Genomic DNA, 27,858 nt, shown 5'->3' on the forward strand with positions numbered 1-27,858 from the left:
TGTTCTCTTTGATGGTGGTTGACCTTAATTCAGTGGATAAGCCAATGATTTGCACAGAAATTGGAACGCCCAATGATGATGAGTGAGAGGACCTCAGGAAGAGCTATGCTGATTCATGCCTGGTTGGCAGAGAAGCAGGTTACCAAAGAGAGACACGGCATCTCAGAAAGGGTTGGTGTAGTCAAAAGTAAGATTTTTCAGGGTATTCCAAAATGTTAGTCGTATTTATTCTTAAATTCTTAATTCTTTAATCTCTTTGGGGCTTCCCTGGTGGCGCAGTGGTTGAGAGTCCGCCTGCCGATGCAGGGGACACGGGTTCGTGCCCCGGTCCGGGAAGATCCCACATGCCGCGGAGCGGCTGGGCCCGTGAGCCATGGCCGCTGAGCCTGCGCGTCCGGAGCCTGTGCTCCGCAACGGGAGAGGCCACAACAGTGAGAGGCCCGCGTACCGCAAAAAAAAAAAAAAAAAAAAAAAAACCTCCTTGGTTTCTTTGGTTTGCTTTCCCATAGTTATTTCTTTTCTCAGAAGGAGTGAATTTAGGGAAAAAGTTCCAAAGACGCTTCAGGGACTCCTTGGGCTCAGGGCCAGCCCAGCCCACCAGGAAATTACATTTGGCCTGAACTCCCAGGTTGTAAATAATGTTTCTTCGCTAGGCCTTATCCCTTCTGCAAATATCCCCCTCAGGAACTTGCTGCAGCAGAAGGGTCTTGTCATAGGTTTTGATCGTTGGTGATCCCAAGTCCTGACCATCTTTCTATCCTTTTCCTGCCAGTGACAGTGCTAATGAAATCCCCCGAAGACTTAGACTTCAATTCTGTGTGAATCTCATCTCCCACTCCATCCCTGCCCCAAATTCTGTCCCTAACTGGGTTGCAAGATACTGCTTCAGAAACTCTGTTCAGTTACAGTTAAAGATTGCAAAGTCATTTTCTTGTATCATTAGGGTAACTGAAATGAGCTCATCCAGTTCATTTCAGAGTCAGTACTTAGGCTTTTCCTCCAGGGAAAAATATTCTGTATTGTGCTCACGTTGGTCTTTTAGAATAGTGGTTCTCAACCAGGCTGATTTGCTTCCCAGGGGACATTCAGCAGTCTCTACTGACATTTTTTTGGTTGTTACAGTGGTGGAGAATATACTACTGGCATCTAGTAGGCAAAGGCCAGAGATGCTGCCAAGCATCTCACAATTCCACCCACCCAGAAAAGAATTATCCGACCCCAAAAATCAGTAGTCCCAAGGTTGAGAAAACTTATTCTAGAAGTACAGCTTTTATGAAAGTTGGGAATGGCTCTTGGCCGGATTTCTTAGGCTATCCATCCTTAGTATCATGGGTTCTGTAGATTTGTGGGTAAAACCTTTATTTTTTATTTGTTTATTATTATTATTATTTTTTGCAGTACGTGGGCCTCTCACTGTTGTGGCCTCTCCCGTTGCGGAGCACAGGCTCCGGACGCGCAGGCTCAGCGGCCATGGCTCACGGGCCCAGCCGCTCCGCGGCATGTGGGATCTTCCCGGACCGGGGCACGAACCCGTGTCCCCTGCATCGGCAGGCAGACTCTCAACCACTGCGCCACCAGGGAAGCCCATAAACCTTTTTTTTTTTTTTAAATGGACTTCGGTGCTATTTCTGGAGTTCTCCTCCTGCTTTATGTAAACTACATCATAGTAAACCAGTGAAAATGAAGATCCAGTTTAACAAAGCATAAATACATGTAGATGACATATTTTGTTTTTTCTTAACAGTATAGCAGAAGGTACTTCTAAGCATATGGAAGGTTACATATGGGATATTGGAATTAATTTCTATGTTTTGGGCAAATTTATTTTTAGAACGGCAGTAACAAAAGATCCAACAAACAAAGCCTAAGTAGCTCTTCTTGTTTGACCACTTAGGTTCCTATACATATAATTATGTTTTTTTTTCAAATGTTAGAAACTCGACTTATTTTTTATAGATTAAAACAATGATGTCAGATGGTATTAAAACTATCTGAATGTGTCTGTTACGCATAAACAGAGGCTGTTTTGCAAATAGATCTTTTGTCGTTAGCAGACGTGGTATGTTCAAGAGTGGGAATTTAAAAGAGACATTCTCCAAATCTCTAAAGAACTAAGACTTTATTTAAGGTTAGAAAAATGATTAGTTGCTAGGAAGTTAAAAACAGTAGCAGTGAAATTAGTCGTTGAGTGAATGTAATCGTATCCCTTGTGTTAACTGAGCGAGGCATTAACTTTGCATTTATTGTAGATCTGATTTTTTAAAAAATACTTGCTTTAAACTTGACATTTGTTGATGAGTGGGCCAGTTTGCACAAGGGATGTTTTTTGCACCTAGGCATAGCATCTATGTCTAGTTCAATGTACCACAATGACAGAAAGAGTCAAAAATACAAAAGTAAATCAGGAAAAGAACACTGTGCATATAAATTTCAAGACAGCCTCAAATTGAAATGATGATCCTTGTACTTTGACTTGAAGGAAAAAAGACTTGAAAAAAAATTTTTTTTAATTAATTTAGTTTTGTCTGCGTTGGGTCTTCGTTGCTGCACGTGGGCTTTCTCTAGTTGTGGAGAGCGGGGGCTACTCCTCACTGTGGTGCACGGGCTTCTCACTGCGGTGGCTTCTCTTGTTGCGGAGCACGGGCTCTAGGTGCACAGGCTTCAGTAGTTGTGGCTCACGGGCTCAGTAGTTGTGGCTCACGGGCTTTGGAGCGCAGGCTCAGTAGTTGTGGCGCACGGGCTTAGTTGCTCCGTGGCATGTGGGATCCTCCTGGACCAGGGCTCGAACCTGTGTCCCCTGCCTTGGCAGGTGGATTCTTAACCACTGCGCCACCAGGGAAGCCCAAGACTTGAAAATTTTAAGACCATCTTGAAAAAAGGGATTCTAGAGAGATGTATTCTGTCAGGTTTCCCCAAAGTTAATGTTTTTGTGCGTCTGTTCTGCCAGGTCAAATTTAAGTCTGATCATCTGATCAGTATGTAGAGTACGTATTTTCTTGACAGCTTTGTAATTCCTACCTATCAGAGTTTTTGTTTCGTTTTTCTTTTATTACATATTTTTTTTAAATTAATTTTTATTGGAGTATAGTTGCTCTACAGTGTTGTGTTAGTTTCTACTGTACAGGAAGATGAATCAGCTTTACATAAACATATATCCCCTCTTTTTTAGATTTCCTTCCCGTTTAGGTCACCACAGTGCATTAAGTAGAGTTCCCGGTGCTATACATAGTTTTTGTTTTTGTTTGTTTAGAATTGATGAGCATTTTAAAACAAGTCCCAAAATCCCTGGGATTGACCTGAACTCAACTAGAGTGTTATTTGAGAAGTTAATGAGCTCTCAGCACTCCATGATTCTAGAACAGGTATGGTTTTTTACTTTTACACAGTGTGTGCTTAAAAATGCATTTTTGCATTGAAGTCAGTTGACTTTCAAAAGAAAAAGAAAAAGTAGGATGAAAAGGCAGAAGTCTTGTATAAATCATAACTCTGTAAAATATTCACTTTGGGAATTTGACCTGCCTTGATCTTTCTCTCTGGCTTAAGTTTTTCTAAGGAAATGCTCCCCCAGAGTGTAAGGTCTGCATGGGCGCAGGTCTGTGGCTTTTCTTTTCACTGATGTATCCTGAGTGCCCAGATGAGTGCCTGGCTCATAGAGGGTCTTGAGTACATACTGAATGAATGAGAGTTGAGAGTCTCTCAAATAGTTTATGAATTTAGAGATCAGGTAACTAGATCTCAGGTGTGTTTGAATTTGTCAATACTCTTTTCTCTCATGCAGATCTTAAACAGCTTTGAAAGTTGCCTGATTCCTCAGTTGTCAAGTTCACCACCAGATGTTGAAGCAATGAGAATCTACTTAATACTACCGGAGTTTCCCCTGCTCCAGGATTCTAAGTATTACATAACGTTGACTATTCCCCTGGCTATGGCCATTCTGCGGCTGGATACAAACCCCAGCAAAGTCTTAGGTGATTTGCTACACTGAATACCAGAGGTTTTGTGCTTTTTATTTTATTCGCGTGACCATTGGCTCCTGGTGGATTGACATTGAAGAATCTATTTGTTGCCATTTAATATCCTTAACACTTAAAACTTTTCTTTCTTTGCTGTTAATTTCTAATTTGCAGTTTGAACAAATTGAACCATTATTTAGGTTATTTGAAATGATTTACACCAAACTCATCTTGATTTTTACATATTCACAAAGTTAGATTATTAGACTTTATTTTTTTCTCCTCCCACACTTGCTAGTGGTTAATAGTGCCTCAGAATTAGTGTCCATCTGTTGATTTTTCTCTTATACCTAATTTAGGGGGTGGGAGTGAAATGAACAGTTGTGGTGTGATACACAAGGTCTCCGGAAAAGGAGAGGAAGAAAATGACCCCGTGGAGACTCACCAAATGTTTGTTTTGTTTTTCTTTTTTAGGACAGTTGAGTCCACACTGATTTTTGCAGGCTACGGACACTTTGCTGAGATAAGAACCTTCCGTTCCTCAGTGAATTGGAGAGTGTCTCTCATGGGAGTAGAGCCTGAGATGTTTTTATTAATCAAATGCAGAACGTCTGGCACCTGGCTTTTTCCTTTTATTTTATATTTTCCTGGTACCTTTTTTTTAGGTATATTCACTGCAGCTCAATAACTTCTGAGTTCCATATGGAGTAGGATGTTACTTGAGTGTGGTCTCCCCGTGAGCAAAGAGACCTGTGGCTCAGGATGGAATACTGGCTTTTCCATGTTGCTTCCACCTTTTGTAGAAGGTGGGACCATTCTACAGATAATCACGAAAGCCCCAGTAAGATGTTAGTCCTTAATTTTTTTTAAGCTCAAAAGCCCTTTGGGGCATATTGTCTCAGGTGTTCTGATAGCCTGTGAGGTAGAGATAGCAATCTTTGAAGGAATATTACCTGACTTTTAAAAGTTTGGGGTTTTTTTTTTACAGGACTTAGGTGGTGGCTGAGAAGAGGGCTAAAAGGACGAGGATATGTGAATGCTCCCGCCCGAAATGTGTGCCTGAGCGTCTTGTCCACATGTGCCCTTGGAGCTGACCTTTTAGATTAGCGTTCCGGATGAATCCTTGAGGAAAAAAATCAAATAAGGCTTTATAACAAAGCTCCAGGATTCTCGTACAGCTGCCACTCTCTCCAGAAGTGCTTTAATGGATTCTTTTTAAAGTTAGTTTTGGGAAACTGTATTTTCGACTAATGCTTACGTTCTAGCTGGAGCAGTTTTTAGCCAGCAGGCAGAAGACATCACTACTTGATGAAGATCACATGTTGAAATATGTCTTTCCTTTCTTTCTAAAGATAACTGGTGGTCTCAGGTATGCCCGAAATATTTCACGAAGCTGGTAAACCTCTATAAAGGTGCAGTCGTTTATCTACTGAGAGGAAGAAAGACATTCTTAATTCCTGTACTGTTTAACAATTATATTACAGCAGCGCTCAAGCTCTTGGAGAAGTTATACAAGGTGAGCATAGAGAAGAACCAGAGGGGAGAGGGATGCAGAGATAGTAGGATCAAATGATCTACCGAGATGTTCTATGGGAAGCCGTTTACCAGTCGCCTGGGTCTTAGTTGCCCTTGTTTTCTTCTTCATCAGGTAAATCTTAAAGTGAAGCATGTGGAATATGATACCTTTTATATTCCTGAGGTTTCCAGTCTTGTGGACATCCAGGAAGACTACCTCATGTGGTTCTTACATCAAGCAGGCATGGTAAGAATGCGTGTAAAGCATATCTCAAAGCTTTCGTCTTAGAGCACACGTAAGGGCAAGAAAAGCACATCTGAACTCTAAAATTTGTCCTGGACTTGGATGTTAGTGCTATATCTGTGTTTGATCAGCTGGCTTTTGCATTCTTGAAACACTGAGGTGCTTTGAGTAATCATAAGCAGAGACAAATGGGGAGTCGCCCAGAACGGTATAAATTTTAATCAGTTGCCAACATTAAAAAAAGTCAAGGTGTCTAAAGTAGTCAGACTCATGGAAAGTAGAATGGTGGTTGCCAGGGTCTGGGGAAGGAGAAAATGGAGAGTTGTTGTTTAATGGGTATCGACTTCGTTTTACTTACTTATTTTTTTAATTGAAGTATAGTTGATTTACGATACTGTGTTAGCTCCAGGTGTACAGTGCAGTGATTCATATATCTATCTATATCTATATATGTTCCTTTTCAGATTGTTTTCCCTTATAGGGTATGACGGAATATTGAGTAGAGTTCCCTGTGCTCTACAGTAGGTCCTTGTTGTTGATCTGTTTTGCATATAGTGGTGTGTATATGTTAATCCCCAACTCCTAACTTACCCCTCCCCCCACCTTTTCCCCTTTGGTAACCATGAGTTTGTTTTCTATGTCTGTGAGTCTATTTCTGTTTTATAAATAAGTTCATTTGTATCATTGTTTTAGATTCCACGTATAAGTGATATCGTATGATATTTGTCTTTCTCTGTCTGGCTTACTTCACTTAGTATGAGAATCTCTAGGACTTTGTTTGGCATGATGAAAAAGTGCTGGAGATTGATTGCACAATTATGCGAATGTAGTTAACACTAATGAACTGTACACTTGAAGATGTTAAAGATGGTAAACTTTATATGTCTTTTACCACAATTTTAAAGAGTCAAGGCACATAAAATGTATTTCTGGCTTTTCTTGAAACTCGGAAGATCTGGCAACGTGACCTGTCTTTCCAGATGGTGCCAGTTGGCTGGAGTTCAGTGGGGGCTCTTTGGATGAGGCTGAGACGTGCCAGAGTCCCCACTGCAGCTTGACTTTGACACTGAGGAAAGGATCGTTTACTAATTGTCTTCATCTAACAGCTAGCCTGCTTTAGTCATCATATGTCAGCTGCCTGAACCCTACAGGCTACCTCTGACTTGGGATTACGTGTGTGAAAATGTCACGTATCCCTGACCTGGTTCTCACTATACGTTAGAACTGCGGGCTCCTGCCTGCCACCCTTGGCTTGGCTTCACAGTTTGATTGTAGACTGGCTTGGGATATATGCAAGGCTTTTTAGGATCCCCCATCTGTGGATTATGTATAAGTTTGAGTGATGTCAGAAGCCAGAGTGATTATTTGGTTATTATATTTAGTGAAGCCATGCATAGCAGACACATTTGAGGTGAGTCCTTGCCAATTTAGCAGGTTCATCACTGACATTTAGGCAGTATTTCCCTGTACGCTGTAGGGCTTTTGGAGGTCAGTAGCGGTTTCCAAAAGCAAGGCATTTAAATTGGTTTATTTAACTAAGGAAGAGTTTTTTCTTTGTTAAATACCAGATGATCAATGCCAGACACAATATTGTGTTTTTAGTAAGACTTCTGATTACTTTAAAAAACCAAAATCCTTTTCAAAAAAGTGGATGAGTCTTCAAAACGGGGTTTACATGGAAATTTAACACGGAGGCTAGCAGTGAACTGTGTTTTCACCTACTGATTTAGAAATTGTAAAAAGATAAGCCTCTCTGTTTTATCAGTTTGTGAATACTCTTTGAATCATAAAATGTTAAGAGCTGAAGTAAGCCTTATGAATTATTTAGCCAACTGCTTTGTTTCTAGGTGAGAAATTGGAAGCCCAGAGAAGCTAAACAATTTTTCCACCAATTCAGTTAGCTTAAAAGCCAATTTTTCTGACTTCTAATCTACCCTTTCTTGCTGCTGAGTAAAATAATTCTAATGAGCCCTAATTCTTTTTGACCCTGAAAAAGAAGTTGCTGGTGTTAAAATATAGGTTACCATGGCTGTGGTCTCTGAATGGAGATACTTAAGTGAGCAACTTTTATAGTTCCTTTCTCTTAACATTTGATAAGCAAATATAAGTCTTAAATACCAGCTGCTCATTTCCTCTTCAAAAATTAGTTATTATAGAAAGATAGAAAATTAGGTGAAATTACTGTGTGACCTTCTGTGATTTCTGTGGCATTTTTTTCTGTTATACAATGCTATTAGAAATTAAAGTTTATATTTCTTCATATCTTGGATTTTAACGTAAAATGCTAAAGCTATTTCATATATTGATTCATGTTTTTTTGACTACTTTTTTTTCAAGGTATAATTGACATGTAACATTATATTAGTTTCAGGTGTATAGCATAATGACTCGATACTTACATACACTGTGAAATGATCATCACAGTAAGTCTAGTCACTGTCTGGCACCACACAGTTAACAAATTTTGTTTTGCTTGTGATGAGAACTTTTAAGATTTACTGTCTTAGCAGCTTTAGCAACTAAAATATGCAACGCAGTTTTACTGTCTGTAGTCACTATGCCGTGCATTATATCACTGTGACGTATTTATTTTATAACTGGAAGTTTGTACCTTTGACCCTCCTCACGCATTTTACTCACCCGCTCTCCCCTCTCCCCTCTGGCAGCCACTACACTGTCTCTTTATCTATGAGCTTGTTGTTGTTTTGCTTTGCTTTGCTTTGTCTGTTTCGATTCCAAGTATAAGTGAAATAATACAGCATTTGTCTTTCCTTGTCTGACTTATTTCACTTAGCATAGTGCCTTCAAGGTCCATCCAGGTTGTTGAAAATAGCAAGATTCCAGTTTTTTCTTAATGTCTGAGTGTTACCGAACCAAACTTGGGTCCTTTTGCCTGCACTCAGTAAAGCCACTTTCTGACACCGGGTTGTGGGAAGGAAAGTGCAGCGTTCACTGCAGGGTACCAAGCAGGGAGTCCGGGGAAGCTAGTGTTCAGAACACCCGAACTCCCCGGTGGGTTTCAGGAAAGTGTTTTTTTTTTTTTTTTGTGGTACGCGGGCCTCTCACTGTTGTGGCCTCTCCCATTGAGGAGCACAGGCTCCGGACGCGCAGGCTCAGCGGCCATGGCTCACAGGCCCAGCCGCTCTGCGGCATGTGGGATCTTCCCGGACCGGGGCACGAACCCGTGTCCCCTGCATTGGCAGGCGGACTCTCAACCACTGCGCCACCAGGGAAGCCCCAGGAAAGTGTTTTTAAAGGCCAGGTGAGGGAGGGGAGTCGCGGAGTATGCAATCTGCCTGTGCACAAGTCTCTGGTTGGTTGATGGTGAGGTAACGGGGTAGTGTCACATTATCAATTCTCAGGCTCCAGTAGGTCTGGCGGCTGTGCGCTCCTGGTCATCAGGTAGGTAGTTTTTTCCATTTGGTTGTGGTTTTAGTATCTGCAAGACAACTCAGGAAATGCGCATCAGGTACTGTTATCTAGATCCTTCAGAGAGGAGCTAGGCAGAGGGTGTGGGGGAGGGGTCCGTCCTGGGAAGGCCCCATAGGGTCCTTCTCGGTTACAAGGAGTACTGTTCCACTGTGTGTGTGTATACCCCATCTTCTTTATCCCTTCATCCATCTGTGGACGCTTCGGTTGTTTCCATATCTTGGCTAATGTAAATAAGGCTGCTATGGATATGGGGGTACATAAATCTTTTCGAATTTGTGTTTTTGTATTCCTTGGATAAATACCCAGAGGTGGAACTGCTGGATCATGTGGTAGTTCTATTTTCAATTTTTTGAGGAACCTCCATACAGTTTTCCATACTGGCTGCACCAGTTTAAATTCCCACCAACAGCGCACAAGGGTTCCCGTTTCTCCACATCCTTGCCCACCCTTGTTATTTTTTGTCTTTTTGATAATAGACATTCTGACAGGTGTGAGGTGAAACCTCACTGTGGTTTTGACTTGCATTTCCCTGATTAATGATGTTGAGCATCTTTTCATGTGCCTGTTGGCCATCTGTATGTCCTCTTTGGAAAAATGTCTATTGAAGTCCTCTGCCCATTTTTTAATTGGGTTGGTGTTTTTTTTTGTTTTTGTTCTTGTTTTGATATTGAGTTGTATGAGTTCTTTGTATATTTTGGACATTAACCCCTTATCAGAGATATTGTTTGCAAATACCTCTCCCATTCTGTAGGCTGCCTTTTCATTTTGTTGATTGGTTTCCTTTGCTCTGCAGAAGCTTTTTAGTTTGATGTAGTTCCATTTGTTTATTTTTGCTTTTGTTGCCTTTGATTTTGAAGTTGGATCCAAAAAATCATTGCCAAGACTGATGTCAAGTTGCTTACTACCTACGTTTTCTTCTATGAGTTTTATGATTTTAGGTCTTACATTCAGGTCCTTAATCCATTTTGAGTTAATTTCCAGTTTTATCCTTTTGTATGTGCCCGTCCAGTTTTCTCAACACCATTTATTGAAGAGACTGTCCTTTTCCCATTGTGTGATGTTGCCTCCTTTACATAAATTAATTGGCCATATACGCATGGGTTTATTTCTGACCTTAACCACTTTTAAATCATAGTAATGAACAATGAGTGCATTTTCCCCCAGCTTGACTGAGGGATAATCGACATTGTTGTATATATTTAAAGTGTACGATATGATGATTTGATATACAGCGTGAAATGATTACAAACATCAAGTTAATTAACACGTCCATTACCTCACATAGTTAACTTCTTTTTTGGGTGCTTTCAGATGCTTAAGATGTGCTCTCATCAAGTTCCCAGTATTTAATACTGTGTTATTAACTATAGTCACCATGCTGTGCTTTAGCTCCTTAGAGCTTACTTATAACTGAAAAGATTGTACCCTTTGAGCTATATCTCCCCATCTCCTCCCCTGTTCCCACCCTAGCCCCTGGAAACCGTTATTCTGTTTCTGTGAGATTGGCTTTCTTGTTTTTTTTTAGGTTTCACATATAAATGATACCATACAGTGTTTGTCTCTCTCTGGCTTATTTCACTTAGTGTAAAATGCCCTTTAGTTTTCACCCATGTTGTTGCAAATGGCAGGATTGCCTTCTTTTTTATGGATGAATAATATTCCTGTGTGTGTGTCTGTCTGTCTGTCTCACGCTATATGAGTTTTTATGTGTTAAATGTTTTGCCTTGGCAGTAGCCGAGGCAGTATAACATACAGTTCCGAGCATGTGCTTTAGTCAAAAAGAACTGGATTCAAGTCTCAACTCTGGCCTACTACCTATGTGACCTTAGGCAAGTTACTTAATTTCTATAAGCCTAGCATCCTCATTTATAAATGTGAATTATAACAGTACTGTGAGAAGTAAATGGGAGAAACTATGGAAAGGCCTTTTACTTGTCAGAGTACCTAGTTAGTACCTGGCATATCGTAAGCCCTAATAACTGTTTTTCAGTAAGCAGTCTTGGGCACCTAATGTATGTCATATGCCAGCTACCGCTGGGGATGCGGACACGTACAGGACATGGTGGCTGCCTCTGTGGGGTGTTCAGTGTAGTGCAAAAGGAATTACAAAGGGACATAATAGGTGTGGGCAAAGGGCTATGGTGTATAAAAGCAACATTCTAAAGTGGCTGCTTTTTGCTTATTTTATTTTATTATTATTTTTTATCATCTTTACTGGAGTATAATTGCTTTACAATGGTGTGTTAGTTTCTGCTGTTTAACAAAGTGAATCAGCTATACATATACATATGTCCCCATATCTCTTCCCTCTTGCATCTCCCGCCCACCCTCCCTATCCCACCCCTCTAGGTGGTCACAAAGCACCGAGCTGATCTCCCTGTGCTATGTGGCTGCTTCCCACTAGCTATCTATTTTACATCTGGTAGTGTATATATGTCCATGCCACTCTCTCACTTCGTCCCAGCTTACCCTGCCCCCTTCCCGTATCCTCAAGTCCATTCTCTATGTCTGACTCTTTAGTCCTGTCCTGCCACTAGGTTCTTCAGAACCATTTTATTTTAGATTCCATATATATGTGTTAGCATGTGATATTTGTTTTTCCCTTTATGACTTACTTCACTCTGTATGACAGACTCTTGGTCCATTCACCTCACTACAAATAACTCAGTTTTGTTTCTTTTTATGGCTGAGTAATATTCCATTGTATATATGTACCACATCTTCTTTATCCATTCATCCATCGATGGACACTTATGTGCTTCCATGTCCTGGCTATTGTAATGAACATTGTGGTACATGACTCTTTTTGAATTATGGTTTACTCAGGGTATATGCCCAGTAGTGGGATTGCTGGGTCCTATGGTAGTTTTATTTTTAGTTTTTTAAGGAACCTCCAAACTGTTCTGCATAGTGGCTGTATCAATTTATGTTCCCACCAACAGTGAAAGAGAGTTCCTTTTTCTCCACACACTCTCCAGCATTTATTGTTTGTAGATTTTTTGATGATGGCCATTCTGACCGGTATGAGGTGATACCTCATTGTAGTTTTGAATTGCATTTCTCTAATGATTAGTGATGTTGAGCATCCTTTCACGTGTTTGTTGGCAGTCTGTATATCTTCTTTCAGGAAATGTCTGTTTAGGTTTTGTGCCCATTTTTGGATTGGGTTGTTTGTTTTTTTGACATTGAGCTGCATGAGCTGCATTTGTATTTTGGAAATTAATCCTTTGTCAGTTACTTCATTTGCAAATATTTTCTCCCATTCTGAGGGTTGTCTTTTCATCTTGTTTATGGTTTGCTTTGCTATGCAAAAGCTTTTAAATTTCATTAGGTCCCATTTGTTTATTTTGGTTTTAATTTCCATTTCTCTAGGAAGTGGGTCAAAAAGGATCTTGCTGTGATTTATGTCATAGAGTGTTCTGCCTGTGTTTTCCTCTAAGAGTTTTATAGTGTCTGGCCTTACATTTAGGTCTTTAATCCATTTTGAGTTTATTTTTGTGTATGGTGTTAGGGAGTGTTCTAATTTCCTTCTTTTCCATGTAGCTGTCCAGTTTTCCCAGCACCAGTTATTGAAGAGTCTGTCTTTTCTCCATTATATATTCTTGCCTCCTTTTTCAAAAATAAGATGACCATATGTGTGTGGGTTCATCTGTAGGCTTTACATCCTGTTCCATTCATCTATATTTCTGTTTTTGTGCCAGTACCATACTGTCTTGATTACTGTAGCTTTGTAGTATAGTTTGAAGTCAGGGAGCCTGGTTGCTCCAGCTCCGTTTTTCTTTCTCAAGATTGCTTTGGATATTCAGGGTCTTTTGTGTTTCCATACAAATTGTGAAATTTTTTGTTCTAGTTCTGTGAAAAATGCCATTGGTAGTTTGATAGGGATTCCATTGAATCTGTAGATCGCTTTGGGTAGTATAGCCATTCTCACAATGTTGATTCTTCCAATCTGAGAACATGGTATATCTCCCCATCTGTTTGTGTCCTCTTTAGTTTCTTTCATCAGTGTCTTATAGTATTCTGCATGCAGGTCTTTTGTCTCCTTAGGTAGGTTTATTCCTAGGTATTTTATTCTTTTTGTTGCAATGGTAAATGGGAGTGTTTCCTTAATTTTGCTTTCAGATTTTTCATCATTACTGTATAGGAATGCAAGAGATTTTCGTGCATTAATTTTGTATCATGCTACTTTACCAAATTCATTGATTAGCCTCAGTAGTTTTCTGGTAGCATCTTTAGTCTTCTCCATGTATAGTATCATGACATCTGCAAACAGTGACAGCTTTACTTCTTCTTTTCTGATTTGGATTCCTTTTCTTTCTTTTTCTTCTCTGATTGCTGTGGCTAAAACTTCCAAAACTATATTGAATAAGAGTGGTGAGAGTGGACAACCGTGTCTTGTTCCTGATCTTAGTGGAAATGCTTTCAGTTTTTCACCATTGAGGAGGATGTTGCCTGTGGGTTTGTCATACATGGGCTTTATTATGTTCAGGAAAGTTCCCTCTTTGCCTACTTTCTGCAGGGTTTTTATCATAAATGGGTGTTGAATTTTGTCAGAAGCTTTCTCTGCATCTATTGAGATGATCATATGGTTTTTCTCCTTCAGTTTGTTAATATGGTGTATCACGTTGATTGTTTTGCATACATTGAAGAATCCTTGCGTTCCTGGAATAAACCCCACTTGATCATGGTGTGTGATCCTTTCAATGTGCTGTTGGATTCTGTTTGCTAGTATTTTGTTGAGGATTTTTGCATCTATGTTCATGAGTGATATTGGCCTGTAGTTTTCTTTCTTTGTGACATATTTGTCTAGTTTTGGTATCAGGGTGATGGTGGCCTCGTAGAATGAGATTGGGAGTGTTCCTCCCTCTGCTATGTTTTGGAAGAGTTTGCAAAGGATAGGTGTTAGCTCTTTTCTAAAATTTGATAGAATTCTCCTGTGAAGCCACCTGGTCCTGGGCTTTTGTTGGAAGAATTTTAGTCACAGTCTCAATTTCAGTGCTTGTGATTGGCCTGTTTATATTTTCTATTTCTTCCTGGTTCAGTCTCTGAAAGTTGTGCTTTTCTAAGCATTTGTCCATTTCTTCCAGGTTGTCCATTTTATAGGCATAGAGTTGCTTGTAGTAATCTCTCATGATCTTTTGTATTTCTGCAGTGTCAGTTGTTACTTCTCCTTTTTCATTTCTAAGTCTATTGATTTGAGTCTTCTCCCTTTTTTTCTTGAGTCTGGCTAATGGTTTATCAATTTTGTTTATCTTCTCAAAGAACCAGCTTTTAGTTTTATTGATTGTTGCTATTGTTTCCTTCATTTCTTTTTCATTTATTTCTGATCTTATCTTTATGATTTCTTTCCTTCTGCTAACTTTGGGGGGTTTTTTGGTGCTTCTTTCTGTAATTGCTTTAGATGTAAGGTTAGCTTGTTCATTTGAGATGTTTCTTGTTTCTTAAGGTAGGGCTGTATTGCTATGAACTTCCCTCTTGAAACAGCTTTTTGCTATATCCCATAGGTTTTGGGTTGTTGTGTTTTCATCGTTATTTTTTCCTAGATATTTTTTGATTTCCTTTTTGATTTCTTCAGTGATCTCTTGGTTATTAAGTAGTGTATTTTTTAGCCTCCATGTGTTTGTTTTTTTTACAGATTTTTTCCTGTAATTGGTATCTAGTCTCATAGCGTTGTGGTTAGAAAAGATGCTTCATATGATTTCAATTTTCTTAAATTTTCTAAGGCTTCATTTGTGACCCAAGATATGATCTATCCTGGAAAATGTTCCATGAACACTTGAGAGGAAGGTGTATTCTGTTGTGTTTGGGTGGAATGTCCTATAAATATCAATTAAATCCATCTTGTTTAATGTATCATGTAAAGCTTGTGTTTCCTTTTTTCTTTTCATTTTGGATGATCTGTCCTTGGAAAGTGGGGTGTTAAAGTCCCCTACTATGATTGTATTATTGTCAATTTCCCTTTTTATGGCTGTTAGCATTTGCCTTATGTTTTGAGGTGCTCTATGTTGGGTTCATAAATATTTACACTTGTTATATCTTCTTGGACTGATCCCTTGATCATGTAGTATCCTTCTTTGTCTCTTCTAATAGTCTTTATTTTAAAGTCTGTTTTGTCTGATACGACAATTGCTACTCCAGCTTTCTTTTGATTTTCATATCCATGGAATATCTTTTTCCATCCCCTCACTTTCAGTCTGTATGTATCCCTAGGTCTGAAGTGGGTCTCTTGTAGACAGCATGTATATGGATCTTGTTTTTGTATCCATTTAGCCAGTCCGTGTCTTTTGGTTGGAGCATTTAATCCATTTACATTTAAGGTAATTATCGATATGTATGTACCTATAACCATTTTCTTAAGTGTTTTTGGTTTGTTATTGTAGGTCTTTTCCTTCTGTTGTGTTTCCCGCCTAGAGAAATTCCTTTAGCATTTGTTGTAAAGCTCGTTTGGTGGTGCTGAATTCTCTTAGCTTTTGCTTGTCTGTAAAGGTTTTAATTTCTCCGTTGAATCTGAATGAGATCCTTGCGGGGTAGAGTAATCTTGGTTGTAGGTTATTCCCTTTCATCGCTTTAAATATGTCCTGCCACTCCCTTCTGGCTTGCAGAGTTTCTGCTTAAAGATCAGCTGTTTATCTTATGGGGATTCCCTTGTGTGTTATTTGTTGTTTTTCCCTTGCTGCTTTTAATATGTTTTCTTTGTATTTAATTTTTGACAGTTTGATTAATGTGTCTTGGTGTGTTTCTGCTTGGATTTGTTCTGTATGGGACTCTCTGTGCTTCCTAGACTTGATTGACTATTTCCTTTGCCATATTAGGGAAGTTTTCAACTCTAATCTCTTCAGATATTTTCTCAGTCCCTTTGTTTTTCTCTTCTTCTTCTGGAACCCCTGTAATTCAAATGTTGGTGTGTTTAATGTTGAACCAGAGGTCTCTGAGACTGTCCTCAATTCTTTTCATTCTTTTTCTTTATTCTGCTCTGCGGTAGTTACTTCCAGTATTTTATCTTCCAGGTCACTTATCTGTTCTTCTGCCTCAGTTATTCTGCTATTGATTCCTTCTAGAGAATTTTTAATTTCATTTATTGTGTTGTTCATCAGTGTTTGTTTGCTCCTTAGTTCTTGTAGGTCCTTGTTAAACGTTTCTTGTATTTTCTACATTCTGTTTCTAAGACTTTGGATCATCTTTACTATCATTACTCTGAATTCTTTTTCAGGTAGACTGCCTATTTCCTCTTCGTTTGTTTGGTCTGGTAGGTTCTTATGTTGCTCCTTCATCTGCTGTGTGTTTCTCTGTCTTCTCATTTTGCTAAACTTACTGTGTTTGGAGTCTCCTTTTCACAGGCTGCAGGTTCGTAGTTCCCATTGTTTTTGGTGTCTGTCCCCAGTGGCTAAGGTTGGTTCAGTGGGTTGTGTAGGCTTCCTGGTGCAGGGGACTAGTGCCTGTGTTCTGGTGGATGAGGCTGGATCTTGTTTTTCTGGTGGGCAGGTCCACGTCTGGTGGTGTGTTTTGGGGTGTCTGTGGACTTATTATGATTTTAGGCAGCCTGTGTGCTAATGGGTGGGGTTGTGTTCCTGTCTTGCTAGTTGTTTGGCATAGGGTTTCCAGCACTGTAGCTTGCTGGTCGTTGAGTGAAGCTGGGTGCTGGTGTTGAGATGGGGATCTCTGGGAGATTTTTGCCGTTTGGTATTACATGGAGCTGGGAGGTTTCTTATGGACGAGTATCCTGAACTTGGCTCTCCCACCTCAGAGGCACAGACCTGACACCTGTCCAGAGCACCAAGACCCTGTCAGCCGCACGGCCAGGTACGTGGGGAGTTTCTTGCCTTTTGGGAGGTCTGAGGTCTTCTGCCAGCGTTCAGTAGGTTTTCTGTAGGAGCTTTTTCACGTGTAGATGTATTTCTGATGTATCTGTGGGGAGGAAGGTGATCTCCGCGTCTTACTCCTCCGCCATCTTGAAGGTCTCCCTCAGCTTATTTTAAAGAAGAGGTGGTAGTGGCTTATTTATTTCCGTTTATTCACAGCCATCATCTACACTTGCAAAACAAATAGCACACAGAATGAGTGACTTTGTGGGCCCCATAGGGGGCCTCACAAGTGGGAAAGTGAGTGATACAAAGAAAATGCTTCATTGTAAAGCAACCATACTGCAATAAAACTTAATTTAGAAAAAAAACAGAGAAAACAAAAAGAAAATGCTTCAAAAACAAAGACTGGAGTGAACCTGGCATCGGCTGTCTGTGTCGTCCGGGGCAGTGTCTGGTTCCGGGTAGCAGTATTGTGCGTGGTGAGATGAGACAGCTGTGTGTACCGCGCATTCAGCGACGCTGGGAGCCAGACTTGCCCACGGAGGGTACAGGGGCCTGTGGTGTCAGGCAGACCCGAAGGCAGGGGCTCCTGGGTTTCCTCCTTGGTGTTTGTGTGATGCCTCTTGTCCCCAGTCACAGCCACATTTAGGAACTGTTGACTTAGAGTTGAAAGAAAGAAAAGAAAAGAAAAAGATATTCCCAATTCCCCAGTCCTCTAGTTCTGTACCATGTACTTATTCATTGCTTCTCTGTCATATACTTAAAAAACATGAACGAAGGTTACAGGGCAGCCCCATTTCAAGCAGGAACACTTGAAATGTGATCCATGTGTGTACTTTGCTAGTTATAGGTTGTGAGACTCACTTTTGGGGAATGGATGGCCCAGGACAAACAGCCTCTCAGGAGGGGCTCACATATCTTACCAGTTCATATACATCCTTCTAGGTTAGGGAGAGCAGTCAGGAAGCAGAATCGTAGTACTGCTGTTTCAGTATTTCGTTCACATAGTATGGAAATCCAGCACTAATACCATTTCTAAAATGTTCATCTGCAAAATAAAAATCAGTGAAATTATTATATTTCAAAAAATACAAAAACTCATAGACTTGGGCTTCCCTGGTGGCGCAGTGGTCGGGAGTCCGCCTGCCAATGCAGGGGACATGGGTTCGTGCCCCGGTCCGGGAAGATCCCACATGCTGCGGAGCAACTAAGCCCGTGCACCACAACTACTGAGCCTATGCTCTAGAGCCCGCGAGCCACAACTACTGAGCCCACACGCCACAACTACTGACACCTGCATGCTCTAGGGTCTGTGTGCCACAACTACTGAGCCCACGAGCCGCAACTACTGAAGCCTGCGTGCGTAGAGCCCGTGCTCCACAACAAGAGAAGCCACTGCAATGAGGAGCCTGCACACTGCAACGAAGTGTAGCCCCTGCTCGCCGCAACTAGGGAGAGCCCGTGCGCAGCAACGAAGACCCAACGCAGCCAAAAATAACAAATAAGTAAATAATATATAAATTTATAAAAAAGTAAAAATACTAGATATAGTTGTCCCTCAGTATCAGTAGCGGATTGGTTCCAGGAGCCCCCATCCCCATACCATGCTCAAGTCCCTCATATAAAATATTGTACTATTTGCATATAACCTAAGCACATCCTGCCATAGACTTTTTTTTTTAATTTTTTTTTTAACATCTTTATTGGGGTACAATTGCTTTACAATGGTGTGTTAATTTCTGCTCTATAACAAAGTGAATCAGTTATATGTATACATATGTTCCCATATGTCCTCCCTCTTGCGTCTCCCTCCCTCCCACTCTCCCTATCCTGCCCCTCCAGGCTGTCACAAAGCACCGAGCTAATATCCCTGTGCCATGCGGCTGCTTCCCACTAGCTATCTACCTTACTACGTTTGTTAGTGTGTGTATGTCCATGACTCTCTCTCGCCCTGTCAAAGCTCACCCTTCCCCCTCCCCATATCCTCAAGTCCGTTCTCCAGTAGGTCTGTGTCTCTATTCCCGTCCCACCCCTAGGTTCTTCATGACATCCTTTTTTTTTCTTAAATTCCATATATATGTGTTAGCATACAGTATTTGTCTTTTTCTTTCTGACTTACTTCACTCTGTATGACAGACTCTAGGTCTATCCACCTCATTAAAAATAACTCAGTTTCTTTTCTTTTTAAGGCTGAGTAATATTCCATTGTGTATATGTACCACACCTTCTTTATCCATTCATCTGACGATGGGCACTTAGGTTGTTTCATAGACTTTAAATCATCTCTCGATTACTTATATTACATAATGCAGTGTAAATGCTATGTAAATAGTTGCCGGTGTGTGGCAAATTCAAGTTTTGATTTCTGGAACCTTCTGGAATTGTCTTTTTTTTTCCCCTGCATATTTTCCAGCTGAGGTTGGTTGAATCTCCAGATGTGGAATCGTGGATAAGGAGGGCCGACTGTATACTGCCAATGCTGTAAAGCCAACAACTGTTTTTATAGTAACTGTTTTCACTTCTCCCATAGTCACTTTTAATTTGAAGTGTTCAAAACTTTATCTTGCTTTAGAGACCAACAGCACATGGTAAAGATCTTTCTTTTGCCTTGAGAATAGGCGAATAATGCTTAGAATAAAATCTCTTCTGAGAGGGAGGTTAGAAAATTCTGAATATTGGCACCAGTTTTAAACACACTTTCCCAACACACTTATTCCAAGAGATACTTGTACCCGTTGTAGGTACCTAGTGCTGTTTTATGGTGTGTGTGTGTTTATTTTAGTGATTTCAATCCCAAAATTCAAAATAATTAGAGAAGTAGGCATGAGAATGAATCAAGTCCCTCTGGGTTCTGTGTGCAGGCTTCCATACCTTGTCTCCCTGGACTGGAATCCTTTCTCTGATTAGTGTTTCTCAGGCTAGGGAAACGTTCCAAGATCCCTGAAGGAACATGTTTCTAAAGAATAAACAAGGGGAATTTTAATTAAAACTGCTTTTCAATGATTTCATTGAAATATACACAAATACAAAAGGAGGTAGATATACACTTCTTATTCATATAGCATTTAAATGTTATAAAACCAAAGCAAATTTACAGATTAGATATTAACAAACCTCTAAAATCAGTAAAACACAAATTAGCCTCATGGATTTAACGTGATGAGCAAATGCGTTACTGAAGCCAAACCCCACTTGCATTGTGATCAGGACTGCGGGCTGCCAGGCCTGGGGACTTGAGTTCTGCAGCTTGTTCTATACACCCAGGGATGACTCAGCTCTCTTTTGTCCTTTCAGCTGCTATTAAACCTTCATTCATGCAGAGAGCCAGCACTGCAGTGGCCTTTTCCTAGACACAAATGCATCACTTACAAAGGAAGACTGCTTTTCTTCTTTCTTATTACCCTTGGACAATTCAGTATAACATGGCACCAGTGCAATCATTAAAATAAATGCAAATTATATGGTAACACATCATTATAAAGAGGTCATTCAGAATGTGTTTTTATTTTGTTTAGGCTATCGTTAAAAAAAAAAAAACACAAAATTTAAAAAATTCATAGTGCACTTTCAGATCTCTGGGAATAAATCCATGGTTTTCTGTTTGAGAAACACTGCTACAGGTCAACATGATCTATACCGTTGATTTTTTTTGTTTCTTTCTGTTAGGTTATGTAGCAAACATTATTCATTAACTTAACAAAACCTTTCAGGAGAGAGTTCCTTTTTTCTCCTGATAAACGAAACTAGCATACCTCTTAGATATGTTTGTGGTTGTATTTATTTATAGGCATACCTTGGAGAAATTGTGGATTTGGTTCCAGACCACTGCAATAAAGCGAATATCACAATAAAGCAAGTCACACAAATTTTTTGGTTTCCCAGTGCATACAAAAGTTATGTTTATATTGTACTGTAGTCTATTAAGTGTGCAATAGTATTATGTTTAAAAAAAAATGTACAAACCTTAATTAAAAAATACTTTATTGCTAAAATATGTTAGCTGTCATTTTAGCCTTCAGCCAGTTGCAATCTTTTTGCAGTGGTAACATCAAAGATCACTGATCACAGGTCACCATGACAAATAAGAATGAGAAACTTTGAAATATTGTTAGAATTACCAAAATGTGACACAGAGACATGAAGTGAGCAAATGCTGTTGGAAATATGGCACCCATAGTCTTGAGAGACTCAGGGTTGCCACAAAATTCAATTTGTGGGAAGTGGGGGGAGGGTAGGATGAATTGGGAGATTAGGTTTGACATAAATATACTAACTACCATGTGTAAAACAGATAGCTAGTGGGAACCTGCTGTATAGCACAGGGAGCTCAGGTCGGTGCTCTGATGACCTAGAGGGGTGGGATGGGGTGGGAGGGAGGTCCAAGAGGGAGGGGGGCATATAGGTATACACATAACTGATTCACTTCGCTGTACAGCAGAAACTAACACAACATTGTAAAGCAATTACACTCCAATAAAAATTAAATAAATAATGTAGGGCTCCCCTGGTGGCACAGCGGTTGAGAGTCCGCCTGCTGATGCAGGGGACACGGGTTCGTGCACCAGTCCGGGAAGATCCCACATGCCGCGGAGTGGCTGGGCTCGTGAGCTGTGGTCGCTGAGCCTGTACGTCCAGAGCCTGTGCTCCGCAACGGGAGAGACCACAACAGTGAGAGGCCCACACACCGCAAAAAAAAAAAAAAAAGAAAAAAAAAATGTAAAAAAAATAAAATGTTTAAAAAAGCAGTATCTGTGAAACACAATAAAACGAGGTATGTCTGTACTGTTATTCCCTTCCTCAAAAGTTTATTCAGATTTATTCACATATTGATGGAGTGTCTTCTGTAGGCCAGGCATTGGTCTAAGTGCCTAGTCAGGGACAGCTTTCTAAATATCTTTTTTTTTTAAATTTATTTTTGGCTGTGTTGGGTCTTCGTTGCTGCGTGGGCTTTCTCTAGTTGCGGCGGGCAGGGGCTACTCTTCGTTGTGGTGCGCGGGCTTCTCATTGCGGTGGCTTCTCGTTGCGGAGCACGGGCTCTAGGCAGGCAGGCTTCAGTAGTTGCAGCACGCGGGCTCAGTTGTGGCTTGCGGGCTCTAGAGCGCAGGCTCAGTAGTTGTGGCACACGGGCTTAGTTGCTCCGCGGCATGTGGGATCTTCCCGGACCAGGGCTCGAACCCGTGTCCTCTGCCTTGGCAGGTGGATTCTTAACTATTGTGCCACCAGGGAAGCCCCTCAGGGACAGCTTTCTAAATATTTGGTTTCTCCCAAGATGAACTCTGTGTGTGTGTGTGTGTGTGTGTGTGTGTGTGTGTGTGTGTGTAAAAGGGAGACTTAACATGTTGACAAATGAAATTTGCATTATCCACTTTACCTGACAAAATTAACCTCTGAAGTCATGGTTGTAAAGCTCCTGTTTGGGAATTAGATTTCTTATAAATGAGAGTTCTATTAATACTGTGAATTATGGGGTTAGTGAAATGGTTTGTAAAGGTCCTTTACAATTTTTTTTAAATTGTTTTTCGTGTTCTTCTCAGTCTGTATTCATCAAAACAACTAGTCTGTTCCATCAAAACTCCAGTCAGCTGTTCAAATGGTGTTAGTTCCATGGCCAAATGGTCAGATAGGTTATCTGCTTTGTTTTTTGTTTTGTTATTTGTGGGAGGTAGACAGTTCAAGTTTTGTAATCCAACTAAGAGACTTTTTATGTTTCTTTACACAGAAGGCTAGACCATCTATAATGCAGGTAAATGACTCTGTAAAATTTATTTATGTGTTTTTCCAGCAGTATTCTCTGTGGGCTACTATAATATTGCCAATAATATGTTTTGTCCTAGGATGCTATAACACTTTGTTCCTACCCTTTCATCTTCGATGCCCAAGCCAAGACCAAGATGTTACAGACCGATGCTGAACTACAGATGCAGGCAACGTATTTTAAACCTTACTTCCTCTTCTTATGGGTTTCTTTCATCTTATACATTCAGTTGTAATTTTTCCTAATAGGAGAAAGTTGGTTTGGATGAAGTTCCATTGTAACTTTTAGAACTGTTAGAAAAATTTTCAGCAATTTTACATTGAATATAACACATATACGTGAATGCACATCTACACAAACGGGGTGGCAAGTGTCTTCCTAAAGGACCACATAGTAAATACGTGTCTTTGTGGGCCATACAGTTGTCTCAGGTATTCAGCTCTGTCGTAGCATGAAATTTGAATTTTATATAATTTTCACATGTAGTGAAATATTTTTCTTCTGATTTTTTAAAAACAATTTAAAAATGTAAAAACTACTGTTAGCTCAAGAGCTGTACAAAAGCCGGCAGCAGGCTGGATTCGGTCCTTGGGCCATTGTTTGCTGACCCCTGATAGATAATTAAATGGAGCTTGGCAGGTCTTTATTGACTGAAAGCTCAAGTTATAGAGATTTGTTTAATTTATTTTAGACACCCATTTTTATTGTAAAATATAATTGGTTTTGACAAGCCTAAAAAGACATCTGTGAATTAGCAATCCAAATCTACCAGTTCCCATTGTTGGTGGATATATAACTTCATACATCTCCCTCTCCCTTTCCCCATCTGTCTGTCTCTCTCTAGCTCTTATCTATATATCTTTCTCTCTCTATATATATATGTTTTCACAGTGATATATCCACGATATTGACAATTTAAAGGTTTTCCAGAGAAAATGGACATTTTTCAAAGAATAAACACCAGTTTTAGCAAGGGGTTGTTAGGCTTCTTTTCCTGCCACTTTGAAAGTCATAGTTTCTACCCACTGTCCATCATCACTTTCTTCTACGAAGATATTATTTCAGTCTTCGTCAGCTTAAATTATTTTCGAATGAGTTATGGATCATATGGTTTATATAAAGTGTTTCAGTTAATCTCTTTGGGCTCAGATTAGAAAGATTTGTGTGTTTTGTAAACAGGAGTAACTGAGAAAATCTACTGGAAAAGTTAGGAGGAAAATAAAGACCAAAATGGAGCTGCAGTCAGCCTGGCCCCGACCTACCCCTGGTCCAAAGGCAGGGCTGGCTGCCGTCCCCTCTCACAGGTGCGCTCTGAGTGGTAACTGCGCTCTTGCATGTGCTGTTCCAGGTGGCGGTCAACGGGGCCAACCTGCAGAATGTCTTCATGCTTCTCACCTTGGAGCCTCTGCTGGCCAGAAGCCCCTTCCTGGTCCTTCATGTTCGCAGGAGCAGCCTTGTTGGAGATGCCCTGAGAGAGCTGAGCATTCATTCTGATATTGATTTAAAAAAGCCTCTCAGAGTGAGTCCTTCCGTATATACCTCTAAACCCCTTCCTGGGTTTTCTTTACACAGTGTTGACGAAGCAGCAGAGATTTTATTAAAATCGTGGAGTACAGCCATTCATTCTTTCTTTCATTCATTTTACAAGAATTTACTCACTTCCTTCTGTCCAGTCACCAAAGAGAACATCTCAACGTGACATCAGATAAAAATGCCAGTGGATTACGTGAGGGGAATATAGGGCCTTTTTTGTCTGCTCTCTTCAGTTTACCTGCTCCAGCTCTACCAAAACCAAGCGAACAACAGCACTGCTAAAGCTTCAACTAGGTAAAACCACCAAGCCAGCATCTAGGAATCTTTGGATGTCAAAGATTTAAGAGAGAAAGAAGGTAAAAAAGAAAAGAACGGAAAGGTAGTGAAATTGTCTGGGCAGCTGGTGGCCTGTTAGGATAGGTCCTCTCAGTACTTGGAAATGATTAAATTAAGAAATTGTCTTTCCTCATAGATTAGGCATGTTTGTGTCACCGCTTAGTGTATTCCCAGGGCTTAGCACAATGCTTGGTACGCAGTAGCTGGTCGGTAAATATTTAGTGAATTACTGAAGTTTTAAGTGAATTCCTGAAGTTTTAAGTGATTTACCTTTCCCTTCAGAAGACTTTCCTAACTCTATTTCCAATCCTGTTGTAAACTCCAGCTTCTGAAATGTAATAGGCAAGAAACTGATGGTCTCCATGATACTGTCACCCTTTTAAAAATTTCCAGTAAGTAGTATTAGTCCCATCAGTCTGCCTGGGAGTTCTCCCTAGAACTTCTGGGTTAGGTTTTTGATATTGCAAAGAGAGGGCACTTTCTTTGCCCCTTGTTTTCAATCAGTAATTCAGGTGGGACAGTTCTTGCTTGGTAGCATGTTTAAGTCTTCTGCTGGCATCCGTATAATCGGAGACCTTTACTGTCCTGCTCTAGGCAACCTTGACCACAGGCGCCGGGATAAGCTTGCTGTTTTTTTTTTTCTTTTTGGCCGTGCCATGCAGCACGCGGGATCTTAGTTCGCTGTCCCCTGATCAGACCCGTGGCCCCAGCGTTGGAAGCGCGGAGTCTTAACCAGTGGACCACCAGGGAAGTTCCCAGGATAAGCTTTCTTAAATGCTGTTTTTAGTCCTGTACCTGAGCCCTTACCAGTAAAATGGGGATGATAATAGGAATTCCAGTGCGTAAGACTGTTCTGAGGATTAGGTTAATAGAGTTTAAGTGCTGGCTGGCATGTAGAAGAGTCTCCATAAATCTCGTCCTTTGGTTTGCTGTAGCTGTTGTTGTGATGGGTCTCTAGCCCCTCCCAGAGCCCAGGTCTGTGTCAGCTCAGCACGCTCTCCTCCCTTTCACATGCATCAGTTAGTTCAAGAACTCCGCTGAGAGAGATTTCTTCCTTTATTCAAGTTAGTCACTGCTTTTCTCTACGTGCCAGAACATTTACGTCTCAGTGTATCTGACTCTTTGAAAATAAAATGTATTCTCGAATTGGTTCTTTTATGTTTCCCTCCCTGCCCCAAATCGATGGTAAACTTTCTGTGGACATATGGTAAACTTCTGACTTTCTCTGTATCCCATGAAGTGCCTGGTAAAATTTTGTGTGTTTATAAGTGCCTTGTTAATAATCAGCAGATACACTTTGCAGTTTTCATTGCGTCAGTGTACTCTCTTGTTACATCTTCCTTTCTTTGTCCTGACTTTGGAAATAATTTGCTAAAACAACAACAACAACAACAAAAAAGACAAACATAAAATGCTAGTGATTTCCCTGAAATACTGATTCTGCTTTCATTATTTCAAGGTCATTTTTGATGGTGAAGAAGCAGTGGATGCTGGTGGTGTCACAAAGGAGTTCTTTCTTTTACTATTAAAAGAATTGTTGAATCCCATCTATGGAATGTTTACCTACTATCAGGATTCAAATCTCTTGTGGTTTTCAGATACGGTAAGTTAGTGACGTCACCTTTCAACAGATGGATTGAATTAAACTGTCAGACCAATCCCTAGCCTTCTGGTGTTTACAGAGGGGAGCATAACAGAGGTAATCATTTAACGTGATTGTCGTCACGTTCCCCGTCTTCATGTTTCACCCGTTGCTAAGATGTCATAGTGTGTTCTGTCACCCATTAGCCCCATTTCCAATTCTAGTAGGTAAGCTCCAAGTTTTGTAATCCTCGGAGGGTAGAAAGAGTAGGGGATGATAAAGAAATTGGTTTTATGACATATAAAAAGTAGTTGTCAAATATATCTTACTTTAATAACAGTGACAGTACGTGTATGAACACTCGTACAGATATACACATACTCACACTTTTTGAAAATTCAGTCGGAGAGCTAAGTTTTAAAAGGCATTCTTATTTCAAGCAGACTGTAGTTTAGCTCTTTTTCTACCAGACTTTTCTCCCTAGATCCGCACTGTCTTGAAAGGTAGCCATTAGCCTCCTGTAGCTATTTAAGTTTAAATTTTATTTAAGTAAGTAATACTAAAGTCATTCCCTCAGTTGTACTAACCACTGTTCAAGTCCTCAGTAGACACATGTAGTTAGTGGCTGCCATCTGGGACAGCACAGAATAGAATGTTTCCATCATTGCAGAAAGTTCTGTTGGACAGCATTGCTCTAAATGAGGGTAAGCTGTGCTCTGCATCACGGATGAGCTGTAAACGCTTAACTTACAGCATTGCATCTTTGGGTGACAGCTGAACTTTTGTTAGGGGTACTTGTCTGCTTCAGAAGGTAACTAAATATTAACGAGATCTTCATTCTTTCGTACTGAAAATATTTTAAGGTAAATGGCAGATTGTTTTGAGGGCTGCAAACACTGCTTTTCTTTTCTTTTTTTTTTTTAAATGTTTGTTTATTTACTTTTGGCTGTGTCGAGTCTTAGTTGCGGCGTGCGGGCTCCAGAGCACGTGGGCTCTGTAGTTGCGGCACGCGGGCTTAGTTGCCCTGTGGCATGTGGGATCTTAGTTCCCCTACCGCGGATCAAACCCACGTTCCCTGCATGGCAAGGCGGATTCTTAACCACTGGCCCACCGGGGAAGTCCCTGCTTTTCTTTTTAACACATTTGCGCATGTGGTGAAAGTGTTTTGTAGAGCACAACTGGTTTCACTTGATTGGCATAACCTGTGGACTCGCCATCTACAACTCCACCGTGGTGGACCTGCACTTCCCGTTGGCTCTCTATAAGAAGCTACTGAACGTGAAGCCTGGCCTGGAAGACTTGAAGGAGCTGTCACCCACGGAAGGAAGGTACGGAGCTGGAAGACGGGAGCCCGGTGTGGAGAACTGCTCTGGCGCTGGGACCAAAGGTTGACAACACCACGTGTACAAGTTAAGAGTTTATCATTAGACTGTGCTGTGTATGCTTTGTCTTAAGATGTGGCTCCACAGCTCCTGGCTTGAAGCAGTGCCTGTGTCACTCTAGGGGCAGAAGGAGAAAGGGGAAAAGGGAAGTCGTAGCTGCCCAGGAATCCAGCTGTCTGCTTTTCTTATCCTGAACAAAAAATTAGGACTTCGAGCTTTGTCATGGTCCATAAGTACAGGGGAGAAAGTATTGAAGAGGGAGTCTGTATTTTGCAAAAACCTACAGGTCTCCCTGTCCTTCCGTTTCTCTCTTCTGTGTCACCT

General features: G+C 40.6%; 1 protein-coding gene across 3 annotated transcripts in view; it reads left to right on the forward strand.

Annotated features, from left to right (window-relative positions):
• The window catches only part of HERC3 (HECT and RLD domain containing E3 ubiquitin protein ligase 3), a 123,431-nt gene that overhangs the window by 47,064 nt on the left and 48,509 nt on the right, over nucleotides 1-27,858 (forward strand). The window contains exons 11-19 of one of the 3 annotated variants that reach the window (XM_065878102.1): nucleotides 3,251-3,362; nucleotides 3,779-3,968; nucleotides 5,306-5,469; nucleotides 5,602-5,715; nucleotides 22,666-22,689; nucleotides 22,781-22,870; nucleotides 24,050-24,220; nucleotides 26,030-26,173; nucleotides 27,314-27,480. In XM_065878102.1, coding sequence (XP_065734174.1) covers nucleotides 3,251-3,362; nucleotides 3,779-3,968; nucleotides 5,306-5,469; nucleotides 5,602-5,715; nucleotides 22,666-22,689; nucleotides 22,781-22,870; nucleotides 24,050-24,220; nucleotides 26,030-26,173; nucleotides 27,314-27,480 — 1,176 coding nt within the window. The remainder of the gene's footprint in view (nucleotides 1-3,250; nucleotides 3,363-3,778; nucleotides 3,969-5,305; nucleotides 5,470-5,601; nucleotides 5,716-22,665; nucleotides 22,690-22,780; nucleotides 22,871-24,049; nucleotides 24,221-26,029; nucleotides 26,174-27,313; nucleotides 27,481-27,858) is intronic. The other 2 variants (XM_065878104.1, XM_065878105.1) reach the window with 2 other exon arrangements.

Source organism: Phocoena phocoena, chromosome 5 (assembly GCF_963924675.1).
Source record: "Phocoena phocoena chromosome 5, mPhoPho1.1, whole genome shotgun sequence".
In the NCBI taxonomy this organism is placed as follows: Eukaryota; Metazoa; Chordata; class Mammalia; order Artiodactyla; family Phocoenidae; genus Phocoena; species Phocoena phocoena.